Source organism: Artemia franciscana, chromosome 10 (genome assembly GCF_032884065.1).
Source record: "Artemia franciscana chromosome 10, ASM3288406v1, whole genome shotgun sequence".
Classification (NCBI taxonomy): domain Eukaryota; kingdom Metazoa; phylum Arthropoda; class Branchiopoda; order Anostraca; family Artemiidae; genus Artemia; species Artemia franciscana.
Window position 1 is genome coordinate 7,200,381 of NC_088872.1, and position 22,511 is coordinate 7,222,891.

At 33.3% G+C, this 22,511-nt stretch overlaps 1 protein-coding gene across 1 annotated transcript in view; it reads right to left on the reverse strand.

Moving 5' to 3' along the window:
* LOC136031717 (cadherin-related tumor suppressor-like) overlaps nucleotides 1-22,511 on the reverse strand; it is a 189,667-nt gene that overhangs the window by 74,392 nt on the left and 92,764 nt on the right. The window contains exon 5 of the mRNA XM_065711422.1: nucleotides 19,146-19,379. Within this exon, the coding sequence (XP_065567494.1) occupies nucleotides 19,146-19,379 (234 nt within the window). The remainder of the gene's footprint in view (nucleotides 1-19,145; nucleotides 19,380-22,511) is intronic.

The window sequence follows — 22,511 nt, forward strand, 5'->3', positions numbered from 1 at the left end:
CGTGAATAGGCGTCACTACCACATCTAGACTCTCATGCTTAGAGAATATGTATGTGTATTAGGTTTTACTCCGGCGTCATTGGATTCCGCTCGGTTTTACTATGCTAACTTTAGCTAATCAAGCGATTTAAAAGTTTAAGTGTGTTCGGTCAGCTTCAAACTAAAACCCAAATACCTTATCTGCGTTCAATGTTTCAGCGGCTAAGCTCTTTATTCTAATGATGCATAAATAATGGTCAAAAATTTTAATTAAGCAAGGAAAAAATAAACGCGAACTATCCAAATTGTTTTTCCGCTGATAAAGGTTTCCTGAGGGGAAGCCGAAATATTTGGGCATTTTAAATGTATTTATTACTTTCTTGATTAAATGTCCTTATTTATATACTTTCATTTTATTTATAAATGCAAAAACTGTGCAGACTAAGAAATTATTTTGGCCAAGAACAGAAACAAATTAAAACTACTTAATCTCATTTCTAGAAGAATCTGCCAAAATTGTAAAAATAAAATATTAAGATTTTAGAGTAAACGGGTTATTTTTCAGAAATATCATTAATTATCTATGGAACGTCAAACACTGTCTAACTAACAGAGAAAAAATGGGACTTAACTTCTTATATTGCTTTATCTTCTACATTGATCTCCATAACAATGCAAATCCCCACAGAGATAGTAGAAAATGATTGTATCTTTAGTGACAAACAATAAATTATATTCTCTATAAGAAATTCCTGGTAAACGAATCTTAATTGAGTTTTATTATTTCTCTTTTATTGTTTTTTAAGAAAGCGTTAATATTTCAATACTATAGTTGCATTAATCCTTGTCTTATGAGTACCGACATAAATTTTTGAAAGCGGAGAGGCACATAAAATCTTGTTCCTCTATTCAGAGGAACAAGAGTGAAAACGATATCGATAGCGATAACGATAACATTATCGATAACGATAATGATATAAATGATAATGATGATATTAAATATACACAACTGTTTTACAGGTGATAAAGAGTGACGTTAAAACATAAAACAAAGAAAAACTTTATTATATTCTTGGTGGGTGCCTCCTCTCAACCCCCGCTTGTTACAATAATGTTGATTTCTGTTTTAACTGAATTGATATTTGCAAGGACGTACTTAAGGGGTCCCTAGGGTAAGGGCCCTTATATCCTAATTTTTTAGAATTTCTTAGTACTTCTTTTTCGCGTTATCATTTTTTTTCCCTCAAGACCGTATCCAGGATTTTGCTCAGGGGCAGGGGTATTTTTTTCGGAAGGGAATTACAAAAAAGAACTTTAAAAAATATATTAAAAATTTATTTATATGAATTTTTTTTACGTTTCTACGAGTCGAAAAAATTTCCAGAGGTTCAGCCGCCCTCCATGTTGATACGGCCTTGATTCTCCGCAAGAAGTCTCCTGTGTACAAGTCTGAAAAGGTTTGGTTCTCCTTCAGTTTTTTAGCATAGAATATGGGGCGCATCAAATAATTAATTTTAAAAACAGTTTTTTTTGAGGGAAGTAAAGAGCGAACTTGAAACTTAAAATGGACAAAAATGATTACTTTACATCCTATCTTATATATCGATAAAACTAGTGCAAGTAAACCAACTAATTGTGATTCTAGGGTTATAGAAAACTAGCGCTTTACTGAAAACACAAAAGCCGAGCAAAAAAAACAGGAATATTGATTCGGCAGTAAAAAGCGAGTATGTAGCCTGACAGCAATAAACTAATCTATAAAGCTTTTCATAGTCTTACAGCAGTTGTGATGTCAATTACTTTCATTATGTAATTAAAATTATCTTAAATACATAAGCATAAAATTCAATATATTTTTTAATTACTTCAGTCACTGAACAGCATACAGAAATATTGGGTTGATTTATCGGGTAACATTTTGGTCTCGTCAGGTATATTACCAATAGTGAGCAATATACAGTCTTAAATTGTAAGAAATACGCTTTAGCATTGCTCCAAATGAGACTCAAATTAGCCAATTAGTGAGTAATATACAATCTTAAATTGTAAGAAATATGCTTTAGTATTGCCTAAACTGAAGATCGAATAAGACATAGCATGAACTCTGAAAATCTAATTATTTCTCTCTATACAACAGTAAGTTTCAAGCTATGAATCAAACTCTAACGCCAGTCTATAGTCCTAATACTATCACGATGGCTTTACTTTGAACTTGTCTACAAGCTAATCGTAACATGCCCTTTTCAGAACCAAAACGAGAGCCAGTCATTGAACTGAACCATTATGCAGAAGTGATTTCAAATTAAACAAAAAAAAAAAAAAGCAACAATCCTAAAATACCTTATTTTTATTCAGTAAAAAGTGTCCTTAATCTGTCTGCTTTTACTGTACCAAAACTCTTATAATATTTTGTGTTTTCAGTAAAGCGCTATTTTTCTATAATCTTACAAACATAGGGAGACATAATTAGTTGGTTTATTTGTGCTAGTTTTATTGATGTATATTAGATAGTATATGAAGTAATAATCTTTTGTTCGTTTTAAGTTTCAAGTTCACTCTTTACTTAAAAAAACTTCTTATTTTTGACGTCCTACTTCAAAGTCCAAGCTCTACCGACTGAACTACGAACTCTATGAATCTAATTTAATCGATTAGATTTTGTAGTACCATAACTGCGTAGCTTATATCCCTTTTCCCAGGGACTATAGAGCGTTAGGTCATCACCAAAAGTATAGTTATTGGACCTTTAAACTATGCTGAAAAAAATACTATCCCATAATTCCGATCGGACGACTTTAGGAGAAGAGGGTCTTGGGAGGAGTTGGGCTAGTTGCCCTCCAATCTTTTTGGTCGTTTAAAAAGGGCACTAAAAATTTTATTTCCGTTCGAATGAGCCATTAAACACCTTCTTGATTTTGTCAACTGAAAACTTTTTGTCACTATGCAGTTTTTTTTTTTCAAAATTCGTTTTTCAACTTTTGGTTACTATCGGCTGTGGTTCGCTCTATACTAGGTTACAGCTACTGCTGCAACCATGACTAAATCATTGGTAAATACCAGCTGGCTATACTTATTACATTATAATACGTCTTTATGGATGCTTCAAGTTGAACTGTATTTTAAAGCACAGGGTTTGAGGGGAGGAGGCAGTAGCTCTAATAATTAGAATCATAATTGTTGTTCGTCTTAGGTTTTAACAGTATTCATTTCTTCCATTGTGAAAATGTTCATTTAATTAAGTTTAGTTTCTATTCCTTCAGAATATGGATGGGTGAATTATGAAAAACTGAGTGGAATTTATTGATAAAATTGTATAATTTACAAAATATACACGTTGGACACATATTCTTTTTGTATTAATTTTACTTCTAGTTATACATTGTATTTTTAAAGGATCAACAAATAGCATATAATTATTCAATAGAGTAGATGTCTCTGCCAAAAGTTTTACAATTTCAAGAAAATGAAACTTTGGTACAAAATCGTGCACTCTTGTTAATATTTCTTAGGCTCGTGAGGAGACGAAGCCCCAGGGAGCATTTATTGGCCACAATGGACAAAGGTAAGTTTACCAAATTTATGCATGATGATTAGATACCTATACATGGATAGGATGGTTGATGGACGTCTGATTAAAATCCAAATTAGTTACCCTTTATAATCTTCGAAACTATGCCTATCTATTTACTATTCACGAACTTGACTTCAGTTTCACGACTTGGGAGTCAGCTGTAAAAGTATAGCAGAGTGAAATCGTGATGAAGGCTGCCACTCCTTGGAATTTTTCAGAAAGTCTCGGGGCTTCAGACACAGTATATATGAAGAGTAGCGAAAAGTTTCTTTAGAAATGACACAGATTAAAGCTCTCTAAAACCAAAATCTGTCTGTGCCAATGTGCCACAAAAGTATAGCAGAGTGAAATCGTGATGAAGGCTGCCACTCCTTGGAGTTTTTCAGAAAGTCTCGGGGCTTCAGACACAGTATATATGAAGAGTAGTGAAAAGTTTCTTTAGAAATGATACAGATTAAAGCTCTCTAAAACCCAAATCTGTCTGTGCCAATGTGCCACAAAAGTATAGCAGAGTGAAAATCGTGAAAAGGGCTGCCCCTCTTTGGAGTTTTTCAGAAAGTCTCAGGGCTTCAGACACAGTATATATGAAGAGTAGCGAAAAGTTTCTTTAGAAATGATACAGATAAAAGCTCTCTAAAACCAAAATCCGTCTGTGCCAATGTGCCACAAAAGTATAGCAGAGTGAAAATCGTGAAAAGGGCTGCCCCTCTTTGGAGTTTACCAGAAAGTCTCAGGGCTTCAGACACAGTATATATGAAGAGTAGCGAAAAGTTTCTTTAGAAATGATACAGATTAAAGCTCTCTAAAACCAAAATCCGTCTGTGCCAATGTGCCACAAAAGTATAGCAGAGTGAAAATCATGAAAAGGGCTGTCCTTCCTTGGAATTTTTCAGAAAGTCTCGGGGCTTCAGTTCTGACACAGTAGGCCTATATATGAAGAGTGGCAAAAAGTTTCTTTATAAATGATACAGATTAAATCTCTCTAAAACGGAAATCTGTCTGAGCTACATCAATAGTTTCCCATAAGTCCGTTGTATTACGCTAAAAATTTGTTATTGGGCGTGCGTGAAGGCCGAGTCATGAAGAGAGCTCTAGATTGATGTGTATCAAAAACCTTTAATGGGGAGTATTGAATTTTTCCTTACTGTCCATATATGCTTAGACTGCGATTCCTGAGCAAGCAATCTTAAGAAAAGTATGCACATTAAAGATCTAAACAGTTTTTCCAGTTCAACAGATTTTTCTGTAGATCTACAGAATTTGATGTCTGTCTACGGACAAAAGAATACAGATACGGAATCTTCGGAATAATTAAGGAAATACAGGAATCCTACTGAAAATTTTGAATCCACACTTCCCTCACAGTATCTATCCACAATTCCAAGAAAATTCTGCCAAAATCCTAATTTTCGGTTCGAGGCTAAAGTGAAGTGAGACCCTAATTTTTGTGATCTTATCTGCGACTTTTTTAGTTTGTAGTATTGGACATTGGTATTTTTCGCTGTAAGGGTTTTGGACTAAAACTTTGCAAAAAGCAAAGTTTGGGGAACCTTACTGGCTGACAAAAGAGAAAAAAAAATCAAATCTCGGTGAAACTCCAATCCTGTGACTTAGAGCGATGAAGACAGAAAAAGCTGCCGGCTTTTTGCGGTCATGTACTTGGACTATGAGACTTGGCACCAAGTGGCTTACAGAAAATTTTACGGAATCCAAAACACCATCTACGGATTTTCGACGGAGGAGTTCCGACACTAAACGGATTATAAAAATGAGCTAGTGAAAACACTAGTAGCGAGGAAATCGAAATATAAAGTTTTAATCCCTCGTTCCATCCACTCATACCTGAAGACCTTATTTTCTAAGATTTTGCCTTGGGTTGTTTCAAATCTATCAGATTTTTAGGGCAGTTTTTAGGGCAGTACCACAATTTTATCAGTGCTGCCACGATGAACCGTAAAAATAAATAAGCGTAACTAATCAGCTAAATTTGACAATGCTTTTCATCCATGAAATATTAACAATATGTTGATTCCTCAAGGAAAGTACACCTTCGTCGTAAAGAGTCATCTTTTTCGTCGTGAAGAGTCATCGTGTTTGATGCCCTGTGTTTTTTAGCTTTTTTGTGAGTTTTCATTCACGTTTCAATTTTTCAAACTTGTTGCCGGCTAATAACTAAAACTGCGAAACTGCCTTTCGAAGCCTTTTTCATTAAAAATGTATTCCCAATGTTTCCACATGTTTAAAGATATACACTTTAGGATAAAGTTTCCACTTTAAAAGTTAAAACAATCAATTTCATTTCTTACTGTCCTTGGTACTTCAAACATTACCCTCACAAGTTAAGACTTGAAATCCTTTGTCCAGGAGGACAGGGGTTCGAGTCCTGGTGTCGCTGGTTATTTGGTTTAGAAGGGGAAAACAGTGATGTGATTCTGTGAGCCAAGCCACAGTCGACCCAGCTTTACATAGGGAAATCTGGGGAAGGTAAAAAGGAAATATTTACAAAAGCACAGGATGGCTTGCCCCCGACCCTTCATTGCACTTACTGACTGAAAGTCCATAAAATGGATATCGGTACCGACAATAGGGACAGTAAAGCCCAATGCTGTATAATTTACCTCTTTACCATACCTCAAAAGTTAAGTATATGCGTCATTAGTACTTATTATCTTGGAAAATTTTCGGAAGTGAATCTTGGGGTATCATTAAATTTTCAGTGGCAGCCGTGTCCGTGAGTCTGAAAAGCATGTTTCTTCTTTTAATCTATATAGTTGTTTGATTGGTCAAATCTGGGGCAATAAATGCCAATACTGGGCTTCACAAATTGTTCCAATAACAGTGCTCTTTAGTTATGTCACACCACTACTAACTAGATAAACGCAGCATAGATTCTATAAAATATTTTGTAAATATTAAATATTCTATAAAATACATAATGAAATATAAAATAATCTATAAATATTCCCTAAAATGTACTAAAAAAAGTCTTAAAAATACCTGAATTTAGGGGATGTAACCCCTAGTTAATTGAAGATGGCAATTCTCCCTGTAAATGATCCAAGGACAATCGACAAATTTAGCCCTAAAACCCACTTTAGAGCGGTTTTAGACATACCATCGATGAAAAAATCTTCTTTCAAAAAATCTATATTTGTCCAGAAGTGAGGTAAGTCTCCAAAGATTTACATGGAAAGGGGCATTGTGTCAGAAATTTTCCAAAGAGTCAAATTTATAAAAAGTTCTCTTGACTGTAAAAAATATCATATTTTCTAAAAAATGGAATTTTGATACCAATAACTACATCAAAAGAATCGCATTTTAATGCTGATTTTAAATATATAAGTTTCATCAAGTTTAATCTTACTCATCAAAAGTTACGAGCCTGACAAAATTTGCCTTACTTTACAAAATAGGGGGAAAACCCCCTAAGAAACATAGAACCACACCATCAGATTCAGCGTATCAGAGAACCCTATTGTAGAAGTTTCAAGCTCCTATCTACAAAAATGTGGAATTCTGTATTTTTTGCCAGCAGAAAGATCACGGATGCGTGTTTATTTGTTTGTTGTTTTTTTCCCAGGGGTGATCGTATCGACCCAGTGGTCCTAGAATGTTGCGAGAGGGCTCATTCTTACGGAAATGAAAAGTTCTAGTGCCCTTTTTAAGTGACAAAAAATTGGAGGGCACCTAGGCCCCCTCCCACGCTAATTATTTTCCCAAAGTCAACGGATCAAAATTCTGAGATAACCATTTTATTCAGCGTAGTTGAAAAACCCTATAACTATGTCTTTGGGGACAAATTACTCTCCCACAGTCCCCGTGGGAGGGGCTACAAGTTACAAACTTTGACCAGTGCTTACATATAGTAATGGTTGTTGGGAAGTGTACAAACACTTTCAGGGGAATTTTTTGGTTGGGGGAGGAGTTGTGAAGAGGGGGATATGTTGGGGGAACTTTCCATCGAGGAATTTGTCATGGGGGAAGATAATTTCCGTCTTATATAATTTTCTAGCATTATTTAAAAAAAATGAAAAAATAAATATGAAAAAGTTTTTTCAACTGGAAGCAAGGAGCAGCATTAAAACTTAAAACGAACAGAAATTATTACGCATATGAGGGGCTCACCTCCTCCTAATACTTCGCTCTTACGCTAAAGTATTTTTAGTAATTTCAACTATTTATTCTACGGATTTTGTGATTCAGGGGTCATTCTTAATGAATTGGGACAAAATTTAAGCTTTAGTGTAAAGAGCGAGGTATTGACGAGGGGGTGAATCCCCTCATATATGTAGTAAAAATATGTGAATACAAAAGTTCGCTATGTAAGCTAATTTATAAGTTACGTATATCTTTTACAAATAAAAACATTCGTAAAAAATTAAAAGTTCTAGTTGCCTTTTTAAGTAACCAAAAAATCGGAGAGCAACTAGGCTTCCTCCCCCACTCCTTTTTTTCTCAAAATCATTCGATCAAAACAACGAGAAAGTCATTTAGCAAAAGAAAAAAAATATACAAATTTCGTTTTAATTATTCCTCTGTGGAGAGCCAAAATCAAAACACGCATTGATTCAAAAACGTTCAGAAATTAAATTAAAAAAACAAGTTTTTTTAACTGAAAGTGAGGAGCGACATTAAAACTTAAAACGAACAGAAATTACTTCGTATATGAAACGGGCTGCTTCCTCATCAACTTCCCGCTCTTTACGCTAACGTTTTTTACTGTTTTAAAAAGTAGAGTTAAGAGAAAGAGTCAAACTTTAGCGTAAAGAGCGGGGCGTTGATGAGGAAGCAGTCCCTTTCATAAACGAAGTAATTTCTGTTCGTTATAAGTTTTAATGTCGCTCCTTACTTTCAGTTAAAAAAAAACTTGTTTTTTTTATATAATTATATCAAGATTGTACTAAGTAATATACAAAAACATTATAAAATGACACAAATGTAAAGCAAAACAAAAAAGAAAAACGAGAAAGTAATATAGAAAAAAACAGGGGACATCATAAAATGGAATCACTTTATTAAGTTGAAAAATAAAATTATCAATATAAAAACTCCGCTTTGAACCAACCTTAGACAATCTCTAGATTTCATTTGTTATTAAATATTCAGAGAGGCTGCCAACAGTTTAGACGTTTTTGCTATTGGCCATAATTGGGCTAAGAATTCAGCCGCAAAAATTGAATTCAAAATGTACAATGACTACTCTATCCATCAAAAAGGAAAGGTTTAAATAGGAATGCGAATTTGGCCTATTTAACATATTCATGACCTGGCATTTTAAAAGTCTAAGATCTCAATAGGCGTGCCCCAATTTTGATGGAGATAATGAAAATGATGGTAAGTTGTACTTAACTGGCACTTAGCTTTTTCTCTGTTGTTAAAGCAGTTCCAGATGAAACAGTAAGATCAGATTTTCGAAGCTCGCAACTGTATAATTATAGCTGAAATATATAAATTGTGCTTTTCCTTAGAAGTGAATCAATTTGTCCCAGTGTTTAACCAGGTTGTCAAAGAGCCACTAATGGTTCGTGAAAGTTATCTGGCTCTCAATTTTCGAAAGGGAACAGGGATTTGTGCCGTCACAAAAAATTTTAATTATATAAAAAACTTGGTACTTGTGTATTATATGGTACACACTCGAGAAGTGAAGTTTGGTGAGTCTCGAAGAAAAATACAAAAAGATAATGAAAATATAGTACTTTAGTAACAAAATTATAAAACTACAACAAAGAATCTGGCTGTCAATTTTCAAAAGGGGAAAGGGATTTGTGCCATCACAAAAAATTCTAATCATAAAAAAATTTGGCATTTGCGTATTATATGGTACACACTCGAGAGGTAAAGTTTGGTGAGTCCTAAGAAAATATACAAAAATATGATGAAAATATATTACTTTAGTAAACAAATTATGAAAACTAAAACAAAGAATCATGGTAGGTATCGCATAGAACACACTATATTACATACCTAACGTAACCCAATTAAGATACCATCTCTATAAATTTAATAAAAATAAAACTACAATGTAGATTTCAACTGAGCCTAGGCTAATTATCTTCAAATACTGACAAGCATAAACCGGTTATTGTCTCATCTGTAGATCCAAATTCTCAAGTGTGTACCATAAAATACAAAAGTACCAAAAGCTTATAAATATGAAGTTTTGAGAAAAATCCTAGGCATGTCCTAATTTTTGCTATTACTTTGATATTGTTCTTTGGGATAGTAGGTTAATGGGGGATTGATAATATACTGTTGAAGAAGTTCCAGGCTAAACTGCATGATAAACTTTAATAAGATAGGAAAAGATATAAGAATAGCTTTAGCCAGAATATGTAAATTGTACCTTTACTTTAAAAAGGTAAAGAATACGGTGCTAGACTTTACAGGCCCTACCGGTCTTGCTGACCTCCGTTTCATAGCCCTTCAGCCATGAAATGCAATAGGGGGTCAAGGGTCAGCCACCCTGTGCTTTCGCACACCCTTCCTGTTTGCCTTCCCCGGATTTCTCCAGGTTCTCATTTAAAGCTGGGTTGACTGTGGCTGAGCTTACAAAATCACGCCACTGCCCTACTCCCCTTCCAAACCAAAAAACGAGCAAAGATTTACCTTTACTTATCAGTCATTTAACTTATTCCAGTGTATTTCAATACCAAAGGATCAACACTGGTCCGTCGAAGTTAGCTTGTGCTTATACTTCGATGGAGGGGAGGGGTATATTTGTATATATATATATATTTTCAAAAGGTACACGTGTACCTTTCAAAAGGTACACATGTCTGCACGTGTGGAGGCATTGTTTTAGTACTCACTAAAATACAAAATATCATATATGACTAGGAATTGCAGTGTATATTAATGGGTCGAAAACATAAAAAACTAATTCTGTAAAGTTGGAATCCCTTCCTGAACTGGCTTAGCACCACCAACTCCCCCCCCCCCCTCCATGCAGCAAGAACCCGAATATTGGACTTATTTGGAGGGATGATTGAACTGGACAGAAGAAAGGTTTGACATCAGCGTCAACACTCTACGTTACTTGTAGAAATAGCATCAGAGAAGCTGGAGGGGCTAATTTTATGACAGTACAGGGAGTTTTATGATAAGAAAGGGGCTTGATGATGATTATGATGATTCTTTAGTGTTTATTCAGAAGGAAATAACTCAATTTTTAGATAAAAATAAAAAAAAATAATTCCTTTTTCAGATTTTAGCTACACGAAGGTAGTGATGTTTATAGGATTACTGAGACAAAAATTGTTTTAAATCTAAGGAAAACAACATTCCTAAATGGGGATAGGGCCTGTATCTTTTAAGTATGTTCCTACAGAGAGATTTAAAATAAGTTTTAATAAATTTAAAATAAGTAAGGATTTGCTATGAAAACTTAAGTTAACAAGTTATATCCTATTATCCGCCTCAGTCACTTCATGGAAGCAGTTTGATTATTGCCTCCTCGAAACTTCTGAAAAGCTGCATAGCCATTCATAAATGATGTTACCTTTCAGGTCTATGGGTTGTAGAGCATTGGGCTAAATAGGGAGTTATAGATGCCCCACATAGCCCATTTACAATTAACATAAAGGGAATTGAATGTTGTTGGCCATATACATTTACCGTTAGAGACATTCTTAGAATAATAAGATAAAGTTTAATTTAAAGACCGGGATATTTATGGGTGGGGCAACAGCAGAGTCATATCTAGGATAATTTTGAATGTGATGTAAAATAATGAATAGAAGTTAAATAAAAGGGGTTTGTAAAAAAAGAGAGAAATTGGGATTTTTGGTTTGGGGGGGGGGGGGTTGAGGGGAGGGGGCTATGTGGGAGGAATATGTCATGGGGGAAGAGAAATTCAATGAAAAGGACGCAGGATTTTCTAGCATTACTATAAAAAAAAACAATGAAAAAATAAACATGAAAAAGTTTTTTCAGTTGAAAGTAAGGAGTAGCATTAAAACTTAAAACGAACAGAGATTATTTTGCAAATGAGGGGTTTTTCTCCTCCTAAATACCTTGCTCTTTATTTTAAAGTATTTTTAATAATTCAACTATTTATTCTATGGCCTTTTTGATTCAGGGGTCATTCTTAAAGAATTGGGACAAAACTTAAGCTTTGGTTTAAAGAGTGAGGTATTAACGAGGGAACAAACCCCCTCATATACATAATAAAAATATAAGAATATAGAAGTTTGTTACGTAAGTTAATTCTTAAGTTATGTATATTTTTTACTAATAAAAACGTTCATTAAAAATTCTAGTTCCCCACCCCTTATTTCTCAAAATCCTCTGATCAAAACTAAGAGAAAGCCATTTAACCAAAAAAAAAGAATTAATATGCAAATTTCATTTTAATAATTTATGTGCGGAGAGCCAAAATCAAACATGCATTAATTCAAAAACGTTCAGAAGTTAAATAAAAAAACTGGTTTTTTAACTTAAAGTAAGGAGCGACATTAAAACTTATAACGAACAGAAATTACTCCGTGTATGAAAGGGGCTGTTCCCTTCTCAACGCCCCACTCTTTACGCTAAAGTTTTTTACTGTTTAATAAAGTAGAATTGAGAAAAAGAGTCAAACTTTAGCGTAAAGAGCTAAAGAACGGCCCCATATTGTTCAAAAGCCAAAATGGCTAAGTATGATAGTAAGAGAAGAATCAGGACAACGAAACAAACGAGGAAAATTCATTTTTACCTTAAAAGCTCATTTGGGAAATAGAACCTCCTTTTTGCTTTTTATTTTTCACCGACTTCCTTTCGTGGACTTCAGTCCTTGTTTCATGAATTTCTTGACCGTAATATTTACATTTTTCCCCTCGTAGTTTTCAGTACCCTACAGTTTATTTCTTATTACCGTTTAATATAAAAAATATTGTCTATATTTTTTCTTATTATTTTATCTTATTTCTTATTTTTCCTTCTTTTAGTACTGTGCTTATTAGCCAACCAAAACGTGCTGAAATTCTTGTTTTTTCTTGAATCAAAAGAAAAAACATAAATTACATAAAACATAATTTATATTCAAAGGTATGGAAATTTATGAGCCAAAGGTCTTAGTTCGTGAACCGTCGCAAGAAATTTATGTGGCCTCTACCGTTAACTTTCCCAAGTGGTAAAGAACAATAAAAATCCCTGCTCGTCTTATCATTAAAATCTTTGATTTCGATAGCTTCTCAGAGGATCAAAAATAATGAGGCTACAAGGAAGGGTGGACAATGAGTCAAAAATGGGATCACTATTTATTAGGAGGTAGGAGAAGGCACATACGCAAGCATTTATTTCGGGGGACCAAACGAAAAGTTATCTGTTAATTATATAAGCAGTGTCCAGAATTTCCTGGAAAGTTCCAGATTTCGTGGGCTGGGCGTAGACGTTACACATGTGCTTCCCCAAGTGTGTTTTCTAAAATTTTCAAAATAAAAACCGAAAAGGCTTGTAAAAAGGCTGTCTTAGCCAAAAAAGGGAATCGACTATGAACCATAGCAAGTCAATAAAAAAAAAATCATGGACCTAGATTTATGCACTTGAGAAATTCGCAGACATATATATATATATATATATATATATATATATATATATATATATATATATATATATATATATATATATATATATATATATATATATATATATATATATATATATATATATATATATATATATATATATATATATATATATATATATATATATATATATATATATATATATATATATATATATATATATATATATATATATATATATATATATATATATATATATATATATATATATATATATATATATATATATATCGTGAAAGTCTAGTTTCCTAAGGAATAGTTCTTCAGTCCCCATTTGTGTCCTTTGATATGCATAAATAGGAAGAAGGTACGGTGCCCTCTCTTCCTGTGATATTCATGATTTATTTTTATTCTGACTCTCCCAGAAAAGCTTATCCCTACCCTCCCCCTACCCCTCCAAACAAGTTCTGGCAGTATGTGCCTAGGATAATTAATCGTTTAAACTAACCCCATCCATAGACTAATTACCCTTATTTATGGACGAAGTGGTATCAATTACGATGGGAGGTGGCAGGACGCACTTGTCCCCTAAATCCCCCTAGATTGAGAAAAATACCCTTGTTGGTATATGCACCTTTTTGGTACTTTCATAAAAAAATAATTGCCTCTCCATTCGACTTTAGGAAAATGTGATTTGCCACCCCTTCCACAAAAAAATAGTGATTTGGCATCGCTTATATTACTTTGTCATTATACATACTGTGCAGCTTTACGAAGCACGCACAATGATAAGACGCTTTCTATGATTAAACTTTATATTAAAATTTATGCGATGCACAAATGATTTGATTTGAATTTCAGAATTTTCCAATTTGCAGGAAAATAAATTAATTCTTAGTTGTTGTGCATTTGTAGATACGTATTTATAGAAGCCTTTTAAAACTTTTTTAGAGCCATGATACTCCTATTGAAGGAAAGTCGTGAATGAATTTAGGCACATACGACCCCCGAGAATTAATTTTTATGATTTTATCACAATTCCCTTTATTTTTCAAATAAAACAATGATTTTTTTTTCTTTTTTGACCCAGAAGCTAGATTCCAAAAAAAAACCTCTTTCATACCTGCATGAATGTGTTCTGCTTTTTATTAACAAAAAAAGCTTATTTTCTACATCTGAAAAGAAAATGTGCCCGCATGAATGATTTACTTTTCTCCTTAAGAAGTTAGTCGCAAGGAAAAAAATAAATTGAATAATCGACTTATGCTTATAAATTTCAAATAAAATAATTGATGAGACCAGGCAAGCACATAAAAGGGGAGGCTCAAAACCGAGGCCTCCCTCGAAATCCTGCAAGTTTCTGAGACAATTCTTATTCGAACTATAAAATATTTTTTATTATTTTATTATTAGACCCCTCCACACAAAATTATCCATACGTGGCAAGATGAGACAGTGTAGAAAAGACAGAAACAAAAAAGACAAAGAAACAAAAAAAAAGACAGAAACAAAAAGACAAACAAGATGAAACATGTAACTTGAGAAAAGCTGAGTCATTGTACTACAAATGAAACTCTAGTGCATTGTTTTATCAACTTTAGGCTATTTGATTACCGACAGGCATTTAATAAAAACCTCCTACTGGCGACTTCATGGCACCATTTTTCGAGCATATTCTATTAATTATTTCCTTTTTTTCTTTTATAATTGAAAAATGGGAGCAAAAAATTTCACAATGTGTAAGAGTAAGCTTGAAGTGCGGAATCATTGTATTACGAATAAAACTGCATACATAGTTGTTTTAACTTAAGGCTTTTTGAATGGTAGTCAGCCATTTTTTTCTAAAGTAGATTGCAATATACTTCTCAGTATTACACATATTTTTCATTGAAAATATAAACACAAACAAGAAATACTAGATAGGGTTAAATTTTATTAATTATTATTATTTTACTTTATTATTGTTATTATTTTACTATATTTAGGATAGTTGACAAATGACAGACATTTAATAAAAATCATCCTTCTTGCGACTTCTTGGCACCAGATTTGAAGCATATTTTATTAATTATCTCCATTCTTCTGTTTAATTGAAAAATGGGAGCCAAAAACTCACAAGGTAATAGAGCAAGTTCAAATATGTCGAATCATCGTACTACGAAGAAAAATATAGTAAACTGTTTAGTTAACTTTAGGCTATTCGACAGGCACCATCTTTTCCAAATTAAGCTTTATCATTTATCCCATTTATGAATTTTTGGATTATTTGGAAAAGGCTTAGCACAGGGGCTAAAAGAAAACCAGGTCGTCCCAAATGGCTGGGAAGTAGCTATTAAGAAGGATTTAAAGGTAACTGGAACTTCATAGGAGGAATAAAAGAGCTACGCTCTGAATAGATTGGAGTGGAGGAGGAGCATGCGTAACTGTGCGGCTTGATACTGCAGTAAGTTATTAGCAGTAGTATTAGAGTAGCATATCGAGCCTAAACTAGTTGCTTCATCGTCCTACAAAAGAAAACTATAGTACACTAATTTACTGACTTTAAAATATTTGATTTTAATAATTTTTTTATGGTTTGTCTCCTTTAATTTCATTTTTAAGATGAAAAAATAAAAAGATTAATAAGACAAGAAATAGTTCTGAAAAAGTTAACTTGTCGTTCAACAAATAAAACTAGTATATTGTTTTATGAACTTAGCTTTTGAGAGGAACTTTTTTTCCAAAGCCTAGGTGGTGATTTCCCCAAAAAAACGTTTTAAAATTTTCTAGTTGAAAATTTTTTCAACTATATTTTTTTAAGAAGAAAGAAATAAAAAGATTAATAAAACAAGAAATAGTTCTGAAAAAGTTAACTTGTCGTTCAACAAATAAAACTAGTATATTGTTTTATGAACTTAGCTTTTGAGAGGAACTTTTTTTCCAAAGCCTAGGTGGTGATTTCCCCAAAAAAACGTTTTAAAATTTTCTAGTTGAAAATTTTTTCAACTATATTTTTTTAAGAAGAAAGAAATAAAAAGATTAATAAAACAAGAAATAGTTCTGAAAAAGTTAACTTGTCGTTCAACAAATAAAACTAGTATATTGTTTTATGAACTTAGCTTTTGAGAGGAACTTTTTTTCCAAAGTCTAGGTGGTGATTTCCCCAAAAAAACGTTTTAAAATTTTCTAGTTGAAAATTTTTTCAACTATATTTTTTTAAGAAGAAAGAAATAGAAAGATTAATAAGACAAGAAATAGTTCTGAAAAAGTTAACTTGTCGTTCAACAAATAAAACTAGTATATTGTTTTATAAACTTAGCTTTTGAGAGGAACTTTTTTTCCAAAGCCTAGGTGGTGATTTCTCAAAAAACATTTTAAGAGTTTCTAGTTGAAAAATGATAAAACTGATGAAAATTATAATTTAGTCGGCTTAGAAAAACAGATTCATTTTGCTGCGAACGAAACAACATCACACTGCTTTACTGACTAGGCAATTTGAAAGACGCCTTTTTTTTCAAAGCGAATCTTACAATTTTTTGATCCCACACATATTTTTTTTTCATTTTCAATTAGAAAAGGTAAATGTTTTCTTGTTCAATTTTTTTTCCACGCCAAATTGATGATTTTGCCTATTTTTCCAATTTAAAATTTAAAAGTTGAAAAAAAAATGATGAGGTTCAAAATTGAACGGAACTAAAAATGAAAAGCCATTATACTCCAAACATTGTTTTACTGACTTTACAATTTCTTACAAGTGTTTTACAATGTCACTTACAAGAAACACTCAAAAATACTTACAAGTGTTTTACAATTTATCCTTTTTTATCTTTAATTTGAAAATACAAAAAAGGGAAAAAACAAGATAAAAGAATCTGTCGAAGAAAGCCAACTCATCGTAGAACAATAAAAAAAAAACATAGTACATTTTTGTTAACTCTAGAGCTATTTGAGAGATATTTTTTCAAATATTTATAAATTTTAGGAAGGGCCATATCCAGGATTTTTTTTTCGAAGCGAAGAGTTGTTATCGAAAGGATTGAGAAGAAGGGATTACCTCCCACGGACTCTGCCTAACGTTTCAAAACGAAGATTTCTTTAACTGACATTTTAATAGCAATTTTCAAGTCGGAGAAATATTTTTAGTTTTTTGTAGAAATAGTTTTTTTTTCCTACATTTTTACGACAAAAAATTTAAAAGAAAAAGAAGTAACTCTAGGGATACTTTCAAACTGGGTACCTCCCTCCTGGCTACAGCCATGATTTTAGCATAGATCTCACGGTCTAAGGTAGTAAAACAAGAGCAGGGAAATAAATCCTACAATCATTCCATCATTGATAATATAAATGCCTGTATTATTATCTATTAGTATTAGTTTCAATTATATAGAATTTAGTCTGTCTGTACAATATTAAATAAAAACGGAACACATTCTTTCAACTGAAACTAAGGAGCGCCATCTATACTTAAATGAACAGAAATTATCACGTAAATTAGGGGGGACACCTCTCCTAATTTACGTGATAATTTCTGTTCGTTTTAAATTTTGATTGTGCTCCTTAGTTTCAGTTGAAAAAACATGTTCCGCTTTTATTTTAAAAATCTTAAAGTTCTTTGAAAATATTTTTCCGAATAAATATTTATTCCAAAATCAATTTCGAAAAGAATATTTATTACTAGGAATAAATGCTCAAACTAAGGAGCACCACTACAACCTAAGAAAAACAGAAATTATCACTCAAATTAGGGGGCACACCTCCTCCTCAATACCTCACTCTTTACACTAAAGTCTTAAAGTTCTTTGCAATTATTTTTTGGTCAAATTCAACGGTCTTGTGTTTTCGGTGTCAATCTTAAGGAATTGTGACAAAAAGTCAAACTTAATGTCAAGAACAAGGGACTAAGGAAGGGGCAGCCGCCCAATATAGAGACTAATTTTCGTTCGTCTTAAGTTTTAATGTTGCTCGTTGCTTTCAACTAATTGTTTTTTTGTTTCATTTCTCTGAATAAACGAGAAAATGTTTTTCATTTCTTCTGTTTTTCATATCATACCCGAAGATTCCCTGCCTCTGTGTAATATCCCCTCTAGAATCTTCGTTCCCCACGGGAATTTCCACCCGTGGAAAATACCCCTCTCCAGATTCTGCCGCGGAGAATTCCCCTGGAATATTTCCCATATATTTCCCAGTAATAAATACTATATGTAAACAACGGACGAGTTGTAGAACTTACAGCCCTTTACCCACAGGATGTGCACGAATTATTTGAATTTATATGATTTGAGGCTCGTAGCATTGGTCGGTAAAATAAACTTAGTCGATTGGAATCAGCATAAAAAGCCAATTCTTTTTATTTATTATTTGTTTTCAAAATTTCTTTTTAAAAGTTTCGGTCAATATTGGGCCAAGTCGCTCCATACTTGCAGTTCGTTACCACGAATTATTTGATAGCTTTGTTTAAACGCTTGCGAACATAAAAAAAACTATGATATTTCGAAGACGGTCTTATTCCAAGCCTTAGATAACTACTATCTCTCGAAATACCCCAAAAAATTTTCCCGCTGATGAGATATTTTCCCCTCCTTAGGGTGCATTCAAACAAAAAAAAAAAAAAAAATCACAGAACGCATCGCCATGTTAAAAATCTGAATAAACGGGCCCAGACATCTACAAAACTTCTAGAAATACCAAGACTTGTATGATTGGTTTAGTTTCTTACATTTTCAATACACTCGGTGTATTTTTCTGTATTTCTCACCCCTTTTTTATATTTCTCACCCCCCCAAAACAAGTTCCCTTGTAAAATAAGAGATAAGATTTATTTCAATAAAGTGGCTATCACAAGCCCAAAAGGGCCGAATTCGCACATTAGTGTCAGTACAAAATCATAAAATTGCAGTCAATAAAAAGTCAAACGATAAAAACTCGTAAAGTTAAAACAGGGCAAACAAATTTAAACTTCCAGAATGGGCCTGAAACGAAAGTCACGCCCATTCTCTTATCCAAGAAAACTTGAACTATTTCTAGGACTTCTCTAGAATAACTTATGACTTGATTTAACCTTCTGAATTTGAAGGTAAAAGATCTGAGAGAAAATAGAAGTGCAAAAACATTACCTGTTCGTAGTCCAATCTTGAAGTAAGTGTAAATATGCCTGTCTGAGGGTTAAGCGAAAAAATATCATTTCCCCAATCTGACAACACTGTATATGAAACTTGGCCGTTTATTCCTTCGTCTGCGTCGTTTGCTGTTACGATACCAACCACAGAACCTCGTGTGGCATCTTCGGGGATATCGAACGAATAAGCCACCTCCGTGAATACTGGAGCATTATCGTTGGCGTCAGAAACCTAAATAAAAATTAGTTTTGTTGAATTCACGTGCATGACTCTAAAACTTAAAACAAACACAGTTTCAGTGGCATCAAGTGGGGAGAGGGGGCCAGATTTGAAAGATGCCTTTTTTGGTATATTCATTGAAGATACCCTTTTTGGTATTTTCATTAAAACAAAATCACAATCGTCTCCTCTCAAGATTTGAAAAAATATATTTGCTCCTCCCGCAAAATTTTCATGAATTAGCACAGCTACACAAGCTATCCTGTATGCGACGGGTATACCGCCCCTCTTTGGTTATATTTTGAATATTTGTGATCGGTGGACAGATCAAATTCCTTTACTAAATATAATGTAATACAAACCTTTGACCAATACGATATTTAGTTGTTACTATCAAACAGTTCGTACACGAACAGTAAATAAGGAGCGACCCGCCTCAATAGTAACCGAAACTCTAAAAAACCGAATTTGGTACCAATAGATACACCAAAAAATTGGATTTTTAGGCTGATTTTAAATAAATAAGTTTCATCGAGTTTAGTCCCACCCATCAAAAGCTACGAACCTGAGAGAATTGGCTCTATTTTCGCAAAAATGGGGAAACACCCCCTAGAAGTCATAAAATCTTAATAAAAATCACACCATCAGATTCAGCATAATAGAAAACATTATTGTAGAGATTTCAAGCTTCTATCTGCACAATGTGAAATTTTATACTTTTTGCCTGAAACAAGATCACGGATGTGCGTTTATTTGTTTGTTTTTTTGTTGTTTGTTTTTTTCTTTCCATGGATGATCGTATCGACCCAGTGGTCCTAGAATGTCGCTTAAGGGCTCATCCAAACGGAGGATCTAAAGTTTGTTTATTGTTTTATAAAGTAGAGTTATTAGAAAGAGACAAACTTTAGCGTAAAGAGCGGGGCGTTGAGGAAAGTACAAGCTCTTTCATGTACGGAATAATTTCTGATCTTTTCAAGTTTTGACGTCGCGCCTTACTTTCAGTCAAACAAACTTGTTTTTTTTTTGTATTAACAAGGGGCGGTATTTACGACCGCTGACCAGGCAACTATGCACGAATCCGCTGGACGAAAAGGAGAGGGGGAACGATACATGGGCACCAGCAAGGGGGGGATCGTGCGCCCCTGGATATTTGGCACTATAAAGTAATTACAAGGAAACCAAAGGAAAGAGAGCAGATTAGGGAAAAACCATGGAAAAAATGTGTGTTGCCCCATTGTTGGCAGCCTGCCAATAGATTTTGACCATTAATAAGGAAAATATAAGTTATAATTTGTGACTGAGGGACCTCCTTCCAGTTTTACATAAACGTTTTTTCTATGTGATTTGATTGGAGTAACAAAAAAAAAAATCAGATTCTTCATAGGAATAAATTGTAAGTAAATAACGATCCTTGTCAATAACAAAAGTATGAGAGCCTAACTATTGATAACAATCAATCAAAGAATCATCTTTTTATATTGATCCTAAATATGTAATCCAAGAGTGCTTGTATTTACATACTTGTCACTCTAAAATCAATTTAATTTTGTATAGTTATGAAGTATAGAGGTACAAAATATGTTGGTTTTTCATATTCAAAACTGAATTAAAAATTTTATTTGATTTTCTTAATCTTAGTTTTAATGTTTTACTTTGAATAAACTACTTCGACAATGCGCTACTTTTATTAAAACTGAATCTAAAGGCATTAAACATTGTGGTGTTTGATAACCAAGTTCAAAACTGTTGAAATTTAAAAACAAAAAATATCCGTCCAGCACTTCGGCATTGCTCAACAGAATTGTATGCTGGGAGTTTATATTTTAGTTTTTGTAAGTAAACAATTGTTTTTTGTATTTTTTGTAACTACTTACTTGTTTCATTTTTATAAACTTTTATTTTAATTGAAATACTTTTTCCATTGCCTTTAGAAATATATTTGTCTCTAAGCTTCATTTAATAAAAAAAGTTTTTTCAACTGAAAGTAGGGAGTAACATTAAAACTAAAAAAGAACAAAAATTGTTACATATATGAGGTGGTTTGCCCCTCTCCTTAATACCTCATTCTCCACGCTAAAGTTTTTCGGCACCTTGAAAAAAGTTACTTCCTGTTCTAATTAAACGACCCTTGTGTTTCAGCAGTCATTTTTAAAGAATTTGGACAGAATTTAAACTTTAGCGTAAATAGCAAGGTTTTTAGGAGGGGGAACCCTAGGCGTAATAATTTCTCTTCGTTTTAAGATTTAATGTTGCTCCTTATTTCCAGTTGAAAAAATCTTTTTTTTTTAAATTTCTGATCGTTTTTTTAAATAACGCCAGGATACCTAGCTCTACCTCCACAGATAAATCCACCTACTGACAGAAATATCCTCTGGACAATACAATCCTAGCGAAAATTTACCCCTGACAATTACCCTTAACATCTTCACACGTAAAATTGAATCGGTAAAGGGAAAGCAAGAAATACACAGAATTTCGTTCTGGCAAATTCACCCAGTTTACGATTTCCCCTATAAAACTCACCTCCTGGAAACCTCCCTCTTCATGAAAAATTTTCCCCGTGCAAAACCCTCCAGGCAGAAAATTTGTCCTTCCTCCCTTCCCCATCCAAAAAATGTATGCATACTTCCCAACAGCAAATAAAAAATGGGCAAATTTTGTAGCTTAAAACCTTACCCAGGGGCTGTGGGGGGGTCATTTTATCTCCAAAAATCTAATTATTAGGCCTTTACACGATGCTGAACAAAAGAGGTATCTCATAAATTTGTTCGAACGATTTTGGAAAAAAGACGTGACGTGGGAGGGGGCCTAGTTGCCCTCCAATTTTTCTGGTCACTCAAAATAGGCACTTTAACTTTTCATTCCCATTAGATTAAGACCTCTCCCGGAGTTCTAGGTCGACTGGGTCGATACAATCACCCCTGGGGAAAAAATAAATAAACACGCATCTTTGATCTTTCTTCTGACAAAATTTCACAGTTTTGCAGATATGAGCTTGAAACATCTAATGCAGGGTACTTTGATACACTGGACCTGACGGTATAATTTTCATTATAATTCAATGACTTCAGGAGGAACTTTCCCCTTTTTTCGAAAATCAGACAAATTTTCTCAGGCTCGTAGCTTTTGATGGGTAAGACTAAA